At 38.3% G+C, this 19,977-nt stretch overlaps 1 protein-coding gene across 1 annotated transcript; it reads left to right on the top strand.

Moving 5' to 3' along the window:
• The first annotated feature begins 4,799 nt into the window (after positions 1–4,799).
• LOC140921238 (uncharacterized) lies at positions 4,800–13,242 on the top strand. Its single transcript, XM_073371217.1, has 3 exons — positions 4,800–4,957; positions 9,489–9,826; positions 12,501–13,242. The coding sequence occupies exons 1-3, from the start codon at positions 4,897–4,899 to the stop codon at positions 12,813–12,815; spliced, it is 714 nt and encodes a 237-aa protein (XP_073227318.1). The 5' UTR covers positions 4,800–4,896; the 3' UTR covers positions 12,816–13,242.
• Positions 13,243–19,977: the final 6,735 nt, after the last annotated feature.

The following is a 19,977-nucleotide window of genomic DNA, read 5'->3' as shown; positions in this document are numbered from 1 at the left end:
TTTACATTCATACTGTTCGTTGCCGTCGTTTAAGAGGTGTCAAATATATGCTTCGAAGGTAAGAGATGGGAAATGTTTTAAAACTCTTGAACTATAGCACCCGTACTTTAACACACAGATCATTTAAAGTGTGTTACTGACAGCGGTAACAGCGCGCACCCCGACTAAAAAATTCTGACGAATTCCCACAATTTTTCAACGGCGAAATTTCAGTGTGCAGTAAAAGCTCATTCGAGGTTAAGGCCGTGTAAAAAAGAGTCGCGCTGTCAATCGAGTATTGACAGAAAAAAAAATGCGTTGTATTCGTTCATAGTGATATAAATTGAAGCTTTTAAAATTGTTTTAATATGAGAGAGGGATTAACCTCTTTTGGACGATCAGCTCATAAAGATGGTTCGTAGGCATTCAACAATTTTGAGTTTTACTAAGAACTTACTTTCTTTTCTGTGTCTGTTAATGGATTTTTTCCCATTATATCGGCACCTTGTCGGCTTATAAATAACTCTGTTGATGATACAGCTGTTCTCCATTAAACGATAGCTGCCAACGCGGACACGTTTAAAAATTAAATTGCGTTTAAAATTTAATTTGAATTCTGGTTTTCTTTGGCCTCGTTGATATTCACTTTTCAATTTCGAAAAATTTCGTGGGTTACAAAAAGGCTCTCTTTCACGTATTCGGCCAAAGTTTTACCTTCAATAAAGCCAGACCAGTACCGTTTACCTTAATTTATACACTTTCTATATATTCTTATATTCGTTTTAAAATAACACTGAAATTACTTCTATGTTGTGTTAACAAGTAATACTTACAACGACTAGACCAACAAAACTTATAAGGTGTTAAAATTAGTGCCACGCCTTCTTCAAAGAGCTTCCCCTTTGACTTATCGTCACCTTGGGTAGACTCTGGAAGGGCTTAAGAAATATCTACCAATATAATTAAGGCATTGAATAGAGCACGTGACGCTGAAGAATCGTCCTGATTGGCTGCCGTGAGAGTTGATATGTAGTGAGTCATAGCTCTGTTAGTGCCTCCAATCGTCAACTCGTGTAATATTTGAGTGCAAATGTGGTGTGTGAGACCAAAAGCAATAACCTTTCCCTTGGCGTCTTGTATTAAAAGACTTGTCGTTTGCACACTTAGGTGGTATCCGGGTTTGAATAGATGTCTTGGTTCACACTCTTTAAGCTCAAAGTTGTTATCGATTTCTTCTGGTATAAGTGTGCGCCTGACATTAAAGATTCCTGTCTTGAATTTTTCTTGAAGTCGCAAAAGTATTCAGTGGAATCTATCGTAAGTTATCACTTAAATCAATAATTTGCATGTATAATAAAAGTTATTTCCAATAATGATTTGAATATGGAAAGGTGAATAGAAATGTCCATATGAAAAACTGGAAAAAAAATCCTAGCCAATCGATTAAAATGAAAAAACAAAAATTTAAAGTTTATATCTGTTAAATCTGGACGATTTTGATGTTAAACAAAAAAAATTCATACTAATTATAAGGGGTAGAAGGAAAAGAAAATAATATCGAGTTTAAGGAATAATATCTTTGTTTAGGTTTATTTCATATTAAGCTGCTAGGGGCGCATTTTAACATATGAGAATTTTCCTATTGGCGATGTTAACCTTACATGGGCTTCAGGTTTAGGTTTTTTTTAGATGTGCTGGGATGTTATCTAGCATCGTTTTGAGAGTAGCCATGCAAGAGGTTGGGTTGATCCGTTGATGTTAGATGAGGTTGGTCCTATTTTGAAATCTCAGCTGGTTTTGAAGTCTTGATAAAAGATTCTGGGCAGATCAGTGTTTGAGGCATGCAAAGAAGCTGTTTTATTCAGATTTTATTCAAAGTTCAATGGGTTTTACTCTTCTGCTCCGACTAGCTCCCAACTTTCTAATTCATAGCTGACTTGAGGCTACTTTTTGGTTGGTGTTGGCGTCGTTGAGGAGATTTAGGGCAACTTGTGTGTATGTGTAAATTGTACCTATACAATTTAATATATTGACTTGGTAGCTCTAATTGCTAAGAGCATTATGCACCGGTATCGCAGTCGTGAGGGAAAATACATTTTTAAAAATCGGAGTGTTTTTCATGCTTTCTTTTTGCAACTGTGCAAGTTACGTGTACGACTGTGAATATCGAGGGATGATTTTGCTCCTGCCATGACAGAAAACGTTATGATTTGTGCCCTACCCTCCCCCCCAATTCCAGTCGGTATCTCCTCGAGAAAGTTAACTCGAAAAAGGCAGTGCTAAGCTTAACTCACGGGAAGCTTGTTCGCAAGCTTAGAAAAAGAGTAAGTTACGAGTCAGTTCGAGTTTGTTGACAATAATCCAGGCAAAAGAAGCAAACCCCTTAGAAAGACGGCTGTCACGACCGTTCAATCTTTGATCGACCAGTAGCCCATAAAAAGGTAAGCCCCTCACATCTAAAGTGAAGAAGAGAAAGGTTTAAGAGTTGAAAAAGACACTACGTTAAATGACACAAAAATCTGTAAAGCTTAAAGTGTCAATTTTTAAGCACTCTGTACACCGGTGAAGTGTGATATTACGTTACCAAAAAACAAAATGTCTTGATCTCAACGATCTTTCCTTACAGTGACGGTCATTTGCATTGTCTAAGCATGAAAAGAATGGGCAACCGTTTCGTTCCTGATGCCAATCATGCACAGGAACGTCAAACAAGGGTTTTCGGGTCAATTAAGGTTTCTGGGAACCTGCTCACCTACCCCTTTCCTAAGCCAACATTATCACTTACTTCTTACTTAAGGCAAAATTTTGGCTTAGGGGAGGGGTAGGTAGGCAGTTTCTCAGAAATCTAAATTGATCCGGGTTTTCTTCTCAGTGGTATATTTGCAGGTCCACGGTTTGTTGACATCGAGAAATTTTGCTACCATGGCAACATGACGTAACGACCTCTCCTCTCTATTGAATATGACAAATTCAAATTTAACATTAACATGAATTTTCCTCGGCAAAACATATGTCAATATTCTCGTCGCTTTATTTCATTCACATTTTACAACACAATATCACAGCTGTATTAGCCACAACGTACCTTAAATTTTTCAAAACTATTTTTGAAATCTTCATATACAGATCTCATGATGCAATACAGGGCGAAGCGATCGTATTTTCCCGGATTAAAGTTAACTGTAAAACCCTGAATGTACCCTTTCCGATATTGACCATCCGTTTGATTGATAAGCTGCTGATTAATTAGTTTGCTTTTGGACGGGTATTTCTTGCTAGAATTTGTAATCAAACTTCCATACTGGGTTAGAAAATGCTACAAGAAAAGATAGAGATCATGTTGATTGGAAATAAGATAACGGAAGTTTGCCTCATGTTCTTTCAGTCTGTGATGAGGGTTTAGTACGAAGAAAATTGGCTGATGCCAAATAATACACTGTAAAGAACTGCCTGATTGCAAGTTAAATTTGTACTTCCCAATAATGCAATGCCATGTAACTTTGTTGCAACTTGTAATAAAAAAACCTGTTGTACTTTGTCAATAACAATTGAGTATCAAACCAAGGAAAAATGTTGTCATAGGAGCAACAGCACAAGCACCTATCAATCAAACGAAGTTTCTTTGCCAACAAGGTGGTTTTAGCTGGTTAGGGAGCAGTGAAATAGTCTCTCCCCAGCCCCCAAGCGGTTTTAGTCGATCCGCTTTCCCCTCTATCTTGGAGCCTGAAACAGGCTACCTTTCACGTGTTTACGAATGAAGCAAAAATGGGGAAAATAGAAAAATTGTCCAATTGGGAATAAATCAGCAGTTTTGTTGCCATTTTTTGTTGTCATGAAACCTAGAAATTTCATTGGCGAAGTTAAATCTAGGTATTTAGACACTTTCAAAGTCTCAACAGTATCGGCCCCAATAACAATAATGTCTAGGGGTGCAAACGGTAGTTTACTTGGTGATGTGATGACGTCATAAGTTATACAACCGTAAATGTTTTGAACATACTGAGCTCTCGGCAAGAGCTCAGTATGTTCAAAACATTCTTTTTTAAGCAAAAAATGATTTTATTAATGACTTCACAACATTACATAAACATTACAATTTGATACTGGCGTTACAACTTAACATAAAAAGAAGCTACACTACACTTTATCCTGAAAAAATATAAATCATTATGTACACTCGACAACAGAAATATACAAATAACAATAACAGACAGCGAGAAAAACGGGGGGAATAGACTCAATTGTCATGGAATTCTATGTATGTATGTTTGTATGTATGTATGTATGTATGTTCAAAACATGTTTTGAGCAAAGGTGAGGGCTGTTAGAATCCTTGTTCTTCAAAAAATGCAAAATGGCTAAATTTCATCTCCTTTTTTTTGTGGAATTTACGATGGCCATCATCGTTCCATCGTCTCTTCTTTTAAAGATCACAGAACGAACGTGAAAAAATGTACAAAAACCGTGCACATACCGTAGGCCAGTGTTTTTACTCCACTTGATATTGCGACTTATCAAACCGCGCTAATATTGACATTTTAGAGACTTCCTTGCATAACAACGTAACTGCCCAGAGGGGAAACAAGCTATAAATGGTGTGTTTGCTGTTTGATTTTGATTCCTCCTTGCTGACTGGAAAAAGCTGAATACAATTTCAAAAACCAAACGGAAATCAATGTTTGGCTTGACATTCTTCAAGTTCTTCCTGATTTAAGTAAGGAAGGACATAATCGCACAGGAAAATAAGTGGCAAACGTTGTTGATATTTGCATCGTCATGCCTCAAGCTTCTTTGATTAATGACAACTGAAACCGACTCTGAAACCTACTGAGCAAGTATTGCCTGTAAATGGTCAGTCATAATTTGAACACGTTATATCTTCCCATATAAAATACCACACTGTCAGTCCCTGTCCCGATGCGATGCTGTGAGGACTGTTTGAGGATAAATAACAAGGTTTCAAAAGGCAAACAAGAAGGTAGGCATGATAAAAGTTTTGTTCAGTTAATGTATATTTGTAAAATGACGTCCATTGCCTTAAAGAAAATTTATATTCACTTTGGATTTAATCAGAAATCGCTGATTGTAAATAGTTAATTTTCTGTTAGGTTAGTTAGAGTTACACTGGTAGGTGAATGTTCGTTGAGAACCTGCTTTGTCATTGGTTGAATGCGATAGTATTTTACCTAGGCTAGGTTTACCGTTCACACTATGCAGAACAGCTTTTGCGCCACCACGATACTGGATAGGGCTTCTGTTCACACACGAGAACGGTGATTTTGGCGGGATTTTTGTGACAGAGCGAAACTGCGCTACGCCGATATCTAAAGTAAAGAGTCGGATAGGTGTTCACACTATGATTCCTGGCAAAAGTGTGTCCAATCACGGCACAATTCCACAGCATTGTTCGTAAATCTCTGATCACAGTTTCAGCGTTTTCCCAGTTCTTTCAATCAAGCACTGTTGATTGGAAGATTTCTAACCTCCTTTAAGCTGTTGGATAGCAGGTTTTCATTAGGCAATAGGGGTAAGGGAAGTAGTAATTGCCTTATTGCAGACAGGGATGCTAAAAGAACAAAAATTTAATCTCGCGATAGGAAGACGATGCACCGCAAACGTATAAATGTTATATAGACTTAAAAAAGCGGAGGAGCTTTTTTTTTAAATTAAGACATGCACCGTAAAAAGCCGGAGTATGTTTTCTATATCCGATCTGATAGCTGGAAGTCTACAATTTTTTTTTTCATCTTTTCAAATGTAGTAAGAGTATATATTTTACAATTTCACAAAAAAATTTATATTGCTGCCTTTGCTTCCGTGTTACAATTGCCCAGAAGTTAAGCGTGTAACATCCAGCTTGGTTTCATTTGGTATTTCCTGACTATAAACAGGGAATGGCCTAGGTAATGCCGGCGTTACGAATGTTTAAAACGTTTGGACGGATAGCAGGCTTTAATCATATGAAAAAAATTATTGAACCACAAGGAAGGAAATAGGCGCGGACGCTGCATTTACCTCGTAAAAGTCTTTTCAGCAGCTCTCAGTGCAGTCGAAGGGGGGAAATCACTGCAAAGTCTTTTCGTTTAAAAAAATATTTTCGTCTGAACAAGTAGTTTGTCGTCTCAACGTGGATACTATTCTTTTGTTACGCGATCGCAAACGACTTTAGTGAGCTTACCAGCTTCCGTCAGTATTAACTCTTTCACAAAAAGCAAACAGTAACTGACCAATCAGAGCGCGTGCTTTACTTCTGTTTTCTTGATAAAAGATGTGACGTCACAAGTATCACATGTTCGTGTTTTACTGAACAAAAGTGTGCCGGGGATTTTGATCCTTTTATCTTCAAATAGTACAAGTGAATGGCACAACAATGGTTGATTTCGACTCTATTTCAGTAGAATGCAAGATGGAGACCATGTGTTGGAGTCCTTATTATAGATCATAGAAATGAGGTAAAAGTGTTTAAAGACCACAAACCATAGGCCAGTGTTTTTACTGCATATGAGTTTGAAAATTAAGGCTAATATTCTTAATTTCATTTCCGTGCGTAAAAATAATAAACAATACACGTGCTCAGAAGGGAAGCAAGTCAGTGCAGCCAAAATACATTACGTATGAATTCGGAATTCATACGTAGTGTATTTGACATCCGTTTCGAAACAACTTGGAACTCGATCCCAATCCTGCAAAATCCGGTATTTCTATCGATCTTCCATAACTAAGCGCGTCGTCTCACTTTGGTACACGTGGTCAGGTAGTCAGGTTAGACGGTTAAAATGATCGAGCTCGAACCTTTACTTATGTAAACGAAGTGAAATCTTCAACAGTGTTGTTTAAAAGCGGCAAAAATCAATGCGGCAGAATCTGTTTGTGCAACCGTTTGTTATTTTATTGTAAAAAATGCCGTAGGCTTATAGTGGAGTTACTTTTTGCTTCGTCTGTAGCGATGTATCTCTAAATATGTACATGGGTCCTTAATAAACGTTGTATTTTTTTATAACTGCGCTATATTGTCATCCTTTCGCTCGAGAAGTGGTTAATTTTGAGCAATTATGACAGATTTTGACACTTTGAGTTGGCCCTTCTGTTACCGCTTTCTCCGCAAGTTAACACTCAAGAAATACTTCATTAGTGAAAGAGCTTGTAACTAAAAGCGGTTGAGTTCCCCCTAAAAATTTCCTCAGATGTACTTTGGTTAAGGGTAAAACGACTAAAAAGAACGCTGTAAGTTAGAAAACTGAAAAACAAGACTTAGCTTATGACATGAAGACAATTCTTTTCCTTTCTGTTTTTCAAGCAAGCTTTTCTGTATTAAATACCGAGCCACTGTGAAGAAATGTCAACTATTTTTGCAGTTCACGAGATGCACGCACAAAATCGTGACCATTTGTAACCTTCAGGCAGTGTTTATAGAATTGTAAAGGGTAATAAACGCACACGGCACAAGGCACAGGGATGCAAAGGAAAAAAATTCAATATTGCAAGAGACGATGAACTGAAAACGTAGACAGCTATTTCGAGAAAGGTTGTCAGAATATTGTTTATCTTTTTAAATTCATGCGGGGATAACTTTTTATAGTCAAGAATGCCTCCAGCATTTCAACAATATCATAGAAAGGCTTGCCATTTCTACTTCCTTGTCAGTAATTTCCCAGAAGCTAAGTTAGAATGTTCTTTCAGGTTCACTTCGTTATATATATTTTTCCCGGCTAGCAGAGGTGTCTCACGACAAAAAGGAGTCAATGTTCCTTTAGAGACTATATAAGCATGGTTGAACAGTCTCAAAGTCTTGCTTTATCATGTGCTAGTGATGATTTTAAAATTGCATAATTTATGTATATAACTTGCGATGACACGGAGCTTCCAGTACACCGAATTCAGTATTGTTCGTAGTTGTTATGTTATTCCCTGCTTTGTAGGGTGTTTGATGATTCAGTAGTCAGTAAAAAAGATATGTTAAAAACCAAGGACGTTGCGTGTCTGTTATTGCAAACATTTAAGTAGAAATTTGCATGGTGTGACGATTTTATCGCATGTTCTTGAAAAGAGCCGTAATGGACTTGATGAAACCGGGGCACCCAACGTCAATTTTCGGAAAATATCTGTTCGAAAGATGATTTGAGATCTAGAATTTTCGGAACGTCTGTTGTAAAATTTCTTGCTTACCTGCCTCCCCTAGGATTTTCGAATATCTCAAAAGTGGTATATAATTGCCCATTTTTAATGCATTTTTACCCTAAAAAGGTCACCTATAATTTTCGGAGGCCTTTTTTCGGCTGAAATTTTCGAAAAGGTAAGTTGACCTCAGTTTTGATCCTATAATTTTATTATCAATAGACTTTCAGCTAGGAAATCCGAACAAATGAAAAATTTTTAGGGGATAAAATATGCCTATATCTACCGTTTAAATACTAAAATACGTTCAACAATGCTATGTTTAGGTGGTTTTGAACTATATTCTCGATCAGGTGCCCCTGATGAAAAAGCTTTGGATTAATAAAATCGTTTTCAAGAGACTAGGTTGTCGGTCATAAACGTTTGTAACCTTACAGCGGATAACAGGCTTGGCTAGAAATTAACTACACCTATCAAAAGGTGAGACTCAAAAAAAGGCGTTTTTGACATCCGTGAAGACCCAGCTGCCTTAAGGACTTGTAAAACAACGTAATAGCTGTATTCAAAAATGATTATGAAAGTAGGCTCGTTTGTAGCATTTGCTGATTCGAAGAAATGACAGTAACAATCTTGAGGCGTATGTAAAGGAGATACCCGGGCCAGGGCTCTGCCTTAATGTTCAAGGCCCTAAAGGTAGAGCGTGGTCTTCCCCTGATGGTCTAGGTGAGCGTCAGCCCCCCAGCTCTACCCTTCCCATTGCTCCCGCCTCTGCAAGTGAATAGAATAATACTATGTATGCTATTTTTCGACATATTATATAAGTGTAAAGTTTATTTAAGGATACTATTGACCCAGGGGGTACTCGGGATTTCAAGTGACGGGGATGACCGAAGGATTTTTTTGGGTTTGAAATTTTCGATTCCAGGATTTTTTTGGGGTACGAAGATTTGGCTTGGGTAGCTTGATTTGAGTAGGGATTTTTTGGGGGTATTAGAAAGAATCGGTAGTGCCCTGGCTGCGTAGTTCTGCGAATAAAGTACAAACAAACTTGTTTTGCTGTTGTTTAATAGTTAACTATGGTGTCGCTTTACATCGCACGTGTTATACAATAGTCTGCATTGTCCCGTGTGCCCGGCATGGGATTTTTTGGGGGTTAATTTTTGGTCCAGGGATTTTTTTTGGTTTTGCTGGAAGCCCTGGGGATTTTTTTGGGTCTTGACTTTTGGCTCCATTCGATCATCCCCGTCACTTGAAATTCCAAGTACCCCCTCCCTCCCCTCCCCTGGGACTATTGAATCGAGACAAATAGACACGTCTAGAGAAGAGAATAAATATCAACCTACACGTGGACGCGCTCATTGATAACAATGATTCTCTTGACGATATTCGGCCAGGTTTAACAGAAGAGCTGTGGTCAGGTTCTAACATGGAGCATGAGAGAAATGGAACCATTTTTCGAGGAGAACCTTCATCCAACATTGAAGAGCATCCTAAAAATGTCGATTATTCTTCAATGATGGCACTTGAGCACACCATAGATTTTATCAAGGTAGAAATCGGAATCCCTACATCCAAATGGTATAAGAAAGAGAAAATCGTTGTTAAGACAACAAACGGTGGAAAACTCTTCGAGGAGAGATTTAAAGGACCTGCCGCCGAGATGTGTGGGCCTGCCGGGGGTCCTCTAGTGAGGTTTGTGATCCCTGAGATAGAAAGGAACGATTTCTTTCAGGTATAGTACAGCGACTGTATTAAAAATAATAATAATAATAATAATAATAATAATAATATTAATATTAATTTACAGACTTTTGGTGACTTTTATTTAGGTTCTTAAATAAGTACATGTAGAAAGTGATTAAAATAATAGAAAAATTAGCCAGAAATTAGCCCCAGAAATTTTAATTACGGTGTAGCGAGCATGAATTTAATAGGGATCCCAGTACCTAAATTTCATTTTCAGTTCCATCGACTCAGTTAAGAGGCACTAACCCAAAATTCCTAAAAAACTGCGAAGTTGACTTTTAACGGTTCATACGCGCCGTTAAATAAATGTGTTACTGAATGTCACAGGCAAAGATATAAAACTCCAAATCAAACATATGTCGCATAGAAATCAAATTAGGAGTTCATTATTAGACGTCGAGACCACTATAGCCTAGCCAATTACAGTGGATCCCATGATAAAATTATAAAAATAAACTATGTAACTTATGACTAAATTAAAGCTACTGACAGGAAAAAAGACACAGACGGAAGTTCATATTGCTAAAAGCAGCATGACAGCGGGCGCGGGAGAGTCCTCGCTATATTGCACCTAGGACAGATTGTTCTCCAGGTCCGGCTGTCGTCAATCTAGAGCCCTAAACGTTTAACCCTTTTAAGACCGAGGGGGCTTTTAGAGCCCCACACCACCCACCCCCCCCTCTCGAAAAGGCTTAATGACTTCAAAACCGTTCACTCAAAGAACACGCAAAATTCAAGCGTAACGGATCTAAATGCTACACTTCGAATTGGTTACTTTCTCTAACAACGTACAACTGACGAAGGAAACCATCTTAGATTTCCGAAACCGGTCTTGCTATTTAAACAGTTCTTATCAAGACTCTGCGGCTACCATTTACTGTTAGAGCCTAAATCTCTTTACTTGAACAACACCACCAAAGGAATTATACACGATAAGGGTCTAGTGACAAAAAAATATCTACGAACATTTTTAAATCGTTGTGACGTGTACGTCCACATTGACGTTACCATGGCAACCGAGTTTTGGCAGCCATGTTTTTCAAAATTTGCATTTTTCTTAAAAATAGGTTGTAATTCTATTGTTATCAGTGGAGTTACTATATTACACTTAAAGAGATTTATTTCTGAAAGAAATAAATGGCTTTATGCTGAATCTGACTGATCAATACAGTTGTATTTCTCCAGCTGCCAGCAAAGGAGGGTTTTCCTGTCATCCGGGTGATTTGTCACGAAAGTGTCATTTATGTCACCGGTCATGTGTAATTCACGGAAGCGAGGCACAAGGCCTCCTTCCTCGCGTTATAAGACAGTCAGAAACATTTTGTGATTATTTTGTGTCTCAGCAAACAGAGCTCATCCAAAGAGAGACTCCGCAAACATCAATAACTGACTTAATTTGTGAAGGAACGTGAAGCATAAATTAGCATTATGTTATAAAAGTAACTGTCACTGTTGATGAAATCCAAGCTTTTATTGTCTAGTTTGAGAAAAAACATGAGTTAGTATGACCAAATGGCATATACTGAGTTTAATTTTTAACAGTGTTCATTTTCCTCAGATTTGCATATTTTGCATACTTTTTGCTTCCTAAGTATCCTCTCATAATCAGATCAAGTTTTCTATCAAAAAGTCTTCGATTTATACGAGTTTAAGTAAAATGGATTTCATTAAAATAATTCAAAATGGCGGATCCAAGATGGCGGATGCTTCCAGTTCCTTTATAGTAATAAATGACGTCATCATGACATAACTGCTGTTGTTAAAGGTTTTTTATATGTTAGCCAACTTCTTAATGTTATCAAATGCCATACTATTTACGTATTTTTCGCTTAATGTGTACTTGAGGGAAATTTGGATTCTCTGTGCCAATAAATTCGAAAATCTGACGTCATAATGACGTCAGATTTTTTCATTGTGTCAATCAAGGTATGCCCGGAAGTTGTAAATGATGAGTAAATTATTGTGTGAAAATTGAAAACGTTACCGTCAAGAAGACTTTGGCAGGGACTGATCAAACAACGTGAAAAAGAGTTTAGTTACGATATTTCGACTGGCCAATACCAGTCTTCTTCTTCTTTACAGAAATATATATGAAGTAAAATGATGACCGGAAATTACATAATATGACGTCGTATGGTGTGGCTACTTTAAAAGACAAGATAACAAAAAAATATACGATACACTATATATAGTTACAGTTCATCACGTTTATTGATGCCCAGAGGCTCAATTGTCCTAGCTTTATGGATAAGGTGGGCTTCACGTGCTTTCCTGAAAGAATCACGCCCATTTTTAAGTTTTTTAATAGGAATCCAAAGCATAAGTCCCTGCCAAAGTCTTCTTGACTGTAACGTTTTCAATTTGATCTATTTTGACTGATCACGATCTTTTTGGATCCGACGTTGAGTAAAATTGATCGTACTCGGATTTTGTAGTGTTTTTTGTTTTTTCCCTTAATTGAACATTCTGTGAACGTTTGGTGGCCGTAGCGTGAGCGGTTTTGAAGATATAGAGGGGAGCTTCTGGAGCCCCCCCCCCCCCTCCCCCCGGTCACAGAAAGAAAAAAGAAGCCCGGCTGAATAGGGTTAAAAGAAGCTAGAAAAATGTGGTTTGTGCGTGACTTGTGTTAACTAGGGGTATTGTATTTATTTACTGCACAGGTTGAAGTTGTGCGCGACTGGCGACTTCTCCCTTATGGCTTTGTGATACCGACTCCAGAAATTTCTTTTCGTTTGCCATTGGAAAAGGTTATCCTGAAGCACAACGAACCTCCACAGTCAATAACACATACGGATATCTCAAGTGGTATCTCTGTTACAATTACTGCCGTTGCCCATACGCCTAAACCTAAAGGGTCCTGGTTCAAGGAGGAATCCAACAAACATTTCTCAAATGCCGGTAGCACCCCGATGTTATTTGCCTCACCTGGTTTATTGCTCAAGCGGTTTAAGGCCTGGGTCAAAGATGTGTTGTGATCTAGTACGATTTTTCTTTCAGTCCTTGCAGAGGAGAGAATATTACACGCGTCCAATTTAACCGTTGTTGTTAAGTTTTTCCCGTTCAGTAAAACGTTGGCCCAGCTTGGGAGTCAAACAGACTAATTTTTGACTTTTACGTAACATATTGCCAAGTTCGAAAGTTCCTTTTCTAATTTCTTTCTTTGAGGCATTTGATGTCATACCACTTAAACATTTTTGTTAGCGTTAAACTCCCTTAAAATGTTCAGAAGTAATAAAGAAGGTCTCTCTATGATGAGCATTATTGAGCATTTTTTGGGGACTACCGAGCATTTTAGTGGGAAAAATGGAGCATTGAGGTGGAGCATAGTGGGGAACAAAAGCATAATGTTCAAAGGCCTACACTTGATCACTTGTTGCTTATTAAACCGGGCTAATATTGAAAGAAAAGGAAACTCGCTTGTTTTAATTTCAACGCTTTAATCCTCGAAATCGGTACAAATCGTCACAATTTAACCCTCGAATTCTCGCATACAATCAACCAAAACCTAACGTGAAGACATGCTAAACAAGCACATGTAAAACTAGTCACGTGATAGATATTTATCACGCCATATAAAGAATAACAAAGTGTTCACGATAAAAATGTCAATCAAATGATTCTCACAAATATTGACGTTTTACAGACTTCCTTGTATAACAATATAACTGCCCAGAGGGGAAACAAGCTAAATGATGAGTTTGCTGTTTGATTTTGATTCCTCTCAGTGCTGACTTGAAATAGCTGAATACAATTTAGATGAACCAAATGGAAATCAATGTTTGGCTTGACATTCTTTCTTCCTAAGTTAAGTAAGGAAGGACATACTCGTGCAGGAAAATAAGTGGCAAACGTTGTCGATATTTGCATCGTCATGCCTCAAGCTTCTTTGATTAATGACAACTGAAACCGACTCTGAAATATGCTGAGCTAGGGTGATTGGTTCTGCAGCAAAATTCAGTATTGTTTTTAAATGGTCGGTCATATACGTCTACACTCTTGCTTTCCATAATTAATACCACACTGTCCGTCCGTGCCTCAGTGCGATGCTGTGAGGACTGCTGAAGATAAATAACAAGGTTTCAAAAGGCAAACAAGAAGATAGGCATGACAAACGTTTCATTCACTTATATATTAGTAAAACTTAGCCTGAATTTTATCCGATTACTTCGACCGGCCGTTAATACCGTCCAATGACGTCACTGCTCCTTTACTTTAATTTATGCAAAAAGTAAAACACGATTTTCAAGTGGCAAACCAAGAAATATCGTTTGGAAATGTCGAAATGATACATAACAGCTGACAAAACTGCTTTACTCTTTTCGATCTTAATTCACGTTTAACGTTCAAACTATCAACTGCATGCCGTACTCTGAACCGGCTGTAATTCAAACTCGGTCGTAATCACACAACAATTTCCTTTAATTGAAAAGAAGCTATTTGGTCCTTAACGAAGGAGAAAGAAAACAAGGAAACAAGAAAGAAAAGCTAACAGAATCATTACACTTGACGGTGAAAATAGCGAGAAGGTCGAATGACAACATGACAGTGGTCTCAGAAACTTCGCAAACAAAATCGCTGCAGAAACCACAAAGAGGCTCTAGATGAAAAACCTACCGATTCTCCGCAATGATTCTTCATTCGCAGTTAAATTTAGCAATTCAGTTTCGAAGACAAGGGCAATTTTGCTCTTTACGAGAAAGATTATCGAAATACACCGTATTCACAAATGGCGGACACGCGGGAAAAAAACTGGTGCCTAGTCATGAAAGCGAGGCGCTGGAGGATAAACAAAAATTGCAAATGAAGACTTTCAGTGAACTTGCAGAGTGTTTAGCACGGATTCCACCTAAAATAACTTTCTACGGACTTCTTTATAAATACAATTACGTGGGATGTCTTCTGCTTTTAATGTTTAGTAGCGATTTGCTGTTTGCAATCAAAAGGGACGCGTATATCTTCAAGGAAACAGAATGATTTTGTAGGTTTCCGAAGCATCAGAAACTTGACAAGTGGACGATGGCTGGAGAAAAGCGGCAAACATGTTGACCCAAACTTCACTTTGAAGCCGAGTACGAAAGCCAGCTCACTGCAATTCGGTGAAACAGAAATATAAACAAATCTTGGTGGCAAGAAAAAAAGAAATAAGCGACAGATGTATGGCCTACTTGCAACTGTTAACGCAAGAGACTTCTGCCGTTGAACAAAACAGTTCAAGTGGAGATGCAAAAAAGGAAGACAGGAAAGAAGAGGTTACTGAGGCTTCGATGAAGTTATGTTTGGTTTTTGTTTGCCAGGACGTTATCCTCTGGTCTTTGTCAATGAAGAACATCAATTAGACAGCGGGGTTGACCTTTTTTTAAGCGGTTTTTCGGTAATTTATTTTTAATGTGCGGAAGCGATCGAGAGGAGTACGCTCAAAATTTCAACTTGTTACTCGGCAGACTCGGTAAGCCGGCCACATATCATTTCAGCGAGTAATTTCGTATTTCTTACCTTTAGCTGTTAAGAGTTTTAACTTTATGTTTCATAATATTTTAAAGTTGAAGAATACATAGATAAATAAAATGATGGTCTTCTTAAACTGATCCAGACTCGAATTCAATTATTCGAAACAGAAGCTTGCCGTGTTCAGTCCTGACAAAAACATTGCCTTAAAATTTTAACCTAGTAAAATGTAAGCTTTATACCACTTTTTTACCAAGAGCGCTCTGAGATAATGCCCTAAAAGAAACCAGGCAAATAGCAAGCCATAAGATTCACACACTACAGCTTCTAATTTTGATAAAATTATTTTTAATTATTTCGCAATGACAAAGAAATCATGAGATGTTTGTTAAGCTCTGCCAACGTACCTCTAACAATTCCCTCCAAAGCGACGGAATTAATCTAATCCAATACAGAATTGTAGTGATCTGGCTTTCGTATTCGGTTTCAGTGTAAAGTTTGGGCCAACATGTTTGCCGCTTTTCTCCAGCGATCGCCTACTCTTCGAGCTTCTGATCGATGCTTCGGAAACCTACAAAATCATCCTGTTTCCTGAAGATATACGCGTCCCTTTTGATTGCAAACAGCAAATCGCTACTAAACATTAAAAGCAGAAGACATCCCACGTAATTGTATTTAAAAAGAAGTCCGTAAAAAGTTATTTTAGGTGGAATCCGTGCTAAACACTCTGCAAGTTCACTGAAAGTCTTCATTTGCAATTTTTGTTTATCCTCCAACGCCTCGCTTTCATGACTAGGCACCAGTTTTTTCCCGCGTGTCCGCCATTTGTGAATACGGTGTATGTTTCAACTCCACGCAAGAATGCCACCGATGCGATCCGGAGAATAGCAAGTGACAATCCCGCTAAAATTTCTCATAATTATACATACTTATGCGAATTTTTAGACAATCAACCAATCAAAATCACTACCCAGTTTTCGGGTAGTAGTGACGTCACTGGACAGCATCAACAGCTTGTCGATTGAGACGTTGCTGAGAGAAGAAAACGACTCGAAGCGAAGATCGGATGAAATTCAGGCTAAGTAAAACGTCCATTGTCGTAAAGAAAATTTAAATTCACTTTAGGTTTAATTAGAAATCACTGATTGTAAATATTTAATTCTCTGTTGGGTTAGTTAGAGTTACACTGGTAAGTCAATGTTTGTTGAGAACCGACTTTGTTAGTAGTTGAATGCGGTAGTATTTCACTTAGGTTAGGTTTACCGTTCACACTGTACGGAGTAGCTTTTGCGCCGCCACGATACTGGATAGGGCATCTGTTCACACACGAGAACGGTGATTTTGGCGCAATTATTGTGACGGAGCGAAACAGTTACTTCGCTATACGCCGAACTCTAAACTAAACGGTCGGATAGGTGTTCATACTGTAATTCCCGCCAAAAGTGTGTGTCTAATCACGGCACAATTCCACAGCATTGTTCGTAACTTCCTATAAGCTAGTGGATTGCAGTGTTTCATAAGGTGTTGGGAAATGGGGTAAGACATAGGTATTAATTGGCTGATTGCAGACACAGGATGCTAAAAGCACAAAAATTTAACCTCGCGATCGGAAGACGATGCAAAGAAAACGTAAATGTTATATAGAATTTGATAAGCGGGGGAGCTCTTTTTTTTTAATAAAGACACCATAGAAAACCGGAGTTTGTGTTCTATACATGTGATCTGATGTAGGACGAAGTCTACAAAAAAATTTTTTCGCCTTTTCAAATGTACTAGGAGTATACATATTTAACAATGTCACAGAAAGATAAATATTGCTGCCTTTACTTCCGTGTTACAATTGCCCAGACGTTAAGCGTGTTCAACGGTTACTATCATCCGGCTTAGTCCTATTTCGCATTTCCTGACTAGAAACTGGGAATGGCCTAATTAGTCAAATGCAAAAGTGAGTTGATGCTTCTTGTTTGTGGAATCGTAGCTAAGGCCGCGAACGTAGTCTTAAATATTCTTTTGTTGTTCTCAAGACACTGGACATAGTATGGATTGCCGTTCGCCCTTCACTATATTGTTTGATGAGTGATTGATGACTTTATAGATGGTTAACTTCATAGTTGAACGAAGAAAAGTAGCTTTTGGACTTGGTTATTGCTCAAGCATGTAAACATGACGTTGCAGCTTTATAGGAGGTTAAAAGAAGAGTCACTGGACTGGATATAAAACAGCTTTTTTGAAGATAAATTTTCTAGTTTACTTTTAGGTGTTTCCAAATATTGCCGACGTTATGAATATCGATAACGCTTCAACGGATAGCAGACTTTAATCAACATATGATAAAAAAATATTGTCATTATTGAACCGTAAGGAAGGAAATAGGCACACGGGCCGGGACGCTGCATTATACTTCGTAAAAGTCTTTTCAGCGGCTCTTAGTGCAGTCGAGAACTTTTTGATCGAAGACAACCAGCTCGTATGTAACATTCTTGGATCTCTAACTGCTTATTAATGTAACTTATTCCCATTTAAAGAATATTGGTGACTCGAGTGGACAAATAACCATGTCAGAAGAGGAAATATTTAGCATCGACCTGGTGGAAGCGGCCATCGCCCAAAGAAAGTTCTTAAAGCTTGTAGATGAACATCCGTGCCTTTATGTTGGCCCACATGTTCAAAATGCTCTCAGAGGGTATGACTGAGAGTAATGTAACAGTGAAGCCAGGAACAAATGGGAGGATAATTTCTTCTTCTCCCTATCTTATTTATACCGTAACTTTAGAAACTCTTGAAATATATCTTGAGAGGCTAGAATTTGAGAAAAGTAGGATGAAATTGTAAGGGATGAGGCAAGATTTTACAGGGCGGAATTTCGTTAATTTTAAAAGAACAATTTAATATTTGGGATTAGAGATAGCAGATTCCATCTTCCTCCAGAAAACCTCTCAGTACGCGTGACTTGAAAACATAGCGACAGGGTAGGACATGATTGCAGACGACACATTTGCGTCACTTTAGATATGCATTCTAACAAAAACTGGGTCAATATGCGTCCCAAAAATAATCACACGCCCTGAACAGAAACTGTTTTTTCATGCAAAGAGTTTCCTTTGCGTAGAAGTTTAATTGGTACAGTCAAACCCCGTTAATACGGACGCTGATAAGGCCGTAATATCGTGGTGTCTATATGTCAACAGCTCAGTAGAAGAGCATTTTTAATGAATTGATGCCGTGAATAAAGCTTGATACTACTACTACTACTACTACTACTACTACTACTACTACTACTACTACTACTACTACTACTACTACTACTACTACTACTACCACCACTACCACTGCCACTACCACCACCACTACCACCACCACCACCACCACCACTGTCACTACTACCACTACTACCACTACTACCACTACTACCACTACTACTACTACTACTACTACTACTACTACTACTACTACTACTACTACTACTACTACTACTACTACTACTACTACTACTACTACTACTACTACTACTACTACTACTACTACTACCACTACTACTAGTACTACTACTACTACCACTACTACCACTACTACCACTACTACCACTACTTCCACTACTACCACTACTACCACTACTACCACTACTACCAATTTTTTTTTTCCAATTTCATAAACATGTTTGAACAATACAATCTACAATCTTTTTTCCAGACCGAATGACATCGAGAGCTCGTCAAAATTTAGTGATTCCGTAAACACAGACTAAGATACCTTTCACTGAAGTACGGAAAAGACATAACACTAAAGTGGTAACCACCATAGTCAACCGTTTGCATGAGGCCAAGGTTTCCCTTTTCTTTTGCTAGCTACATGAATGAAAAAGGTTTTAATCTATGCAATTAAATTAATTAAACGTCAGGCATTAATAGCTCAATCAATTCCAAGTAGGCCTATGATAGTTAACAGTTAATAAATTTTCATATAACGAACTTTATCACTCCCTACAGGTAGAGGCAAGTTTTTGCCGTCGACGTCGAGACTCGATGTCTTGTTTGAAGCACTCTCCTGATCCCGTCAGAACGTGCCTCAATATTCCTTGTAATCTTGACGGAATCCTGAGAGAATTCGTCAAAACTGACGTAAAGAAACATGAATTTTGGTTTGATGACCAAACCTCTATTAGACTTACTGTCGTGACTCATCCACCTTCACATTTGCCGGGGCGGTTTGCGCACTGCGATCAAGAAGGCGAGGAGTGAACATGTTGCAGGAAGCGACTGTGGGGACGAATATTCGTTAAATACGCTGTAGAAATCAGCTAAGTATTTGCCCTTTATTTCCTTTCAAAGACGTCTGTAAAAACAGAGGCTATCGAATTATCGGGGGAAAACAGTGTCATTCCTTTAATAAGTGCATTTTGTTCGAAATCACTCACATGCGGTCGGTGAATCGAAGCTTTATTGCTGCTTTGTTTGGGTTTGCCTAGAGTCAATAGCACTAGGGTTTGCAATTGTCAAGCTTCGCATCCTTTGCCAGCCATATAAACCATACTACACTCAAACCAACCGGTTTGCGAAGCCACGTAGGATAGACAATACCGACATGAAGCTTGTTGAAGCAGCAGGGTATATTGCCTTTACTTTCAGAGACGGCGCGATAATCGTGAATTTGGTGGGTGTGGTGGATGCCGGCGGTGGTTGCAATACGTGTGGG

Source organism: Porites lutea, chromosome 12 (genome assembly GCF_958299795.1).
Source record: "Porites lutea chromosome 12, jaPorLute2.1, whole genome shotgun sequence".
Lineage (NCBI taxonomy): Eukaryota > Metazoa > Cnidaria > Anthozoa > Scleractinia > Poritidae > Porites > Porites lutea.
This window is presented reverse-complemented; position numbering and strand designations above follow the sequence as displayed.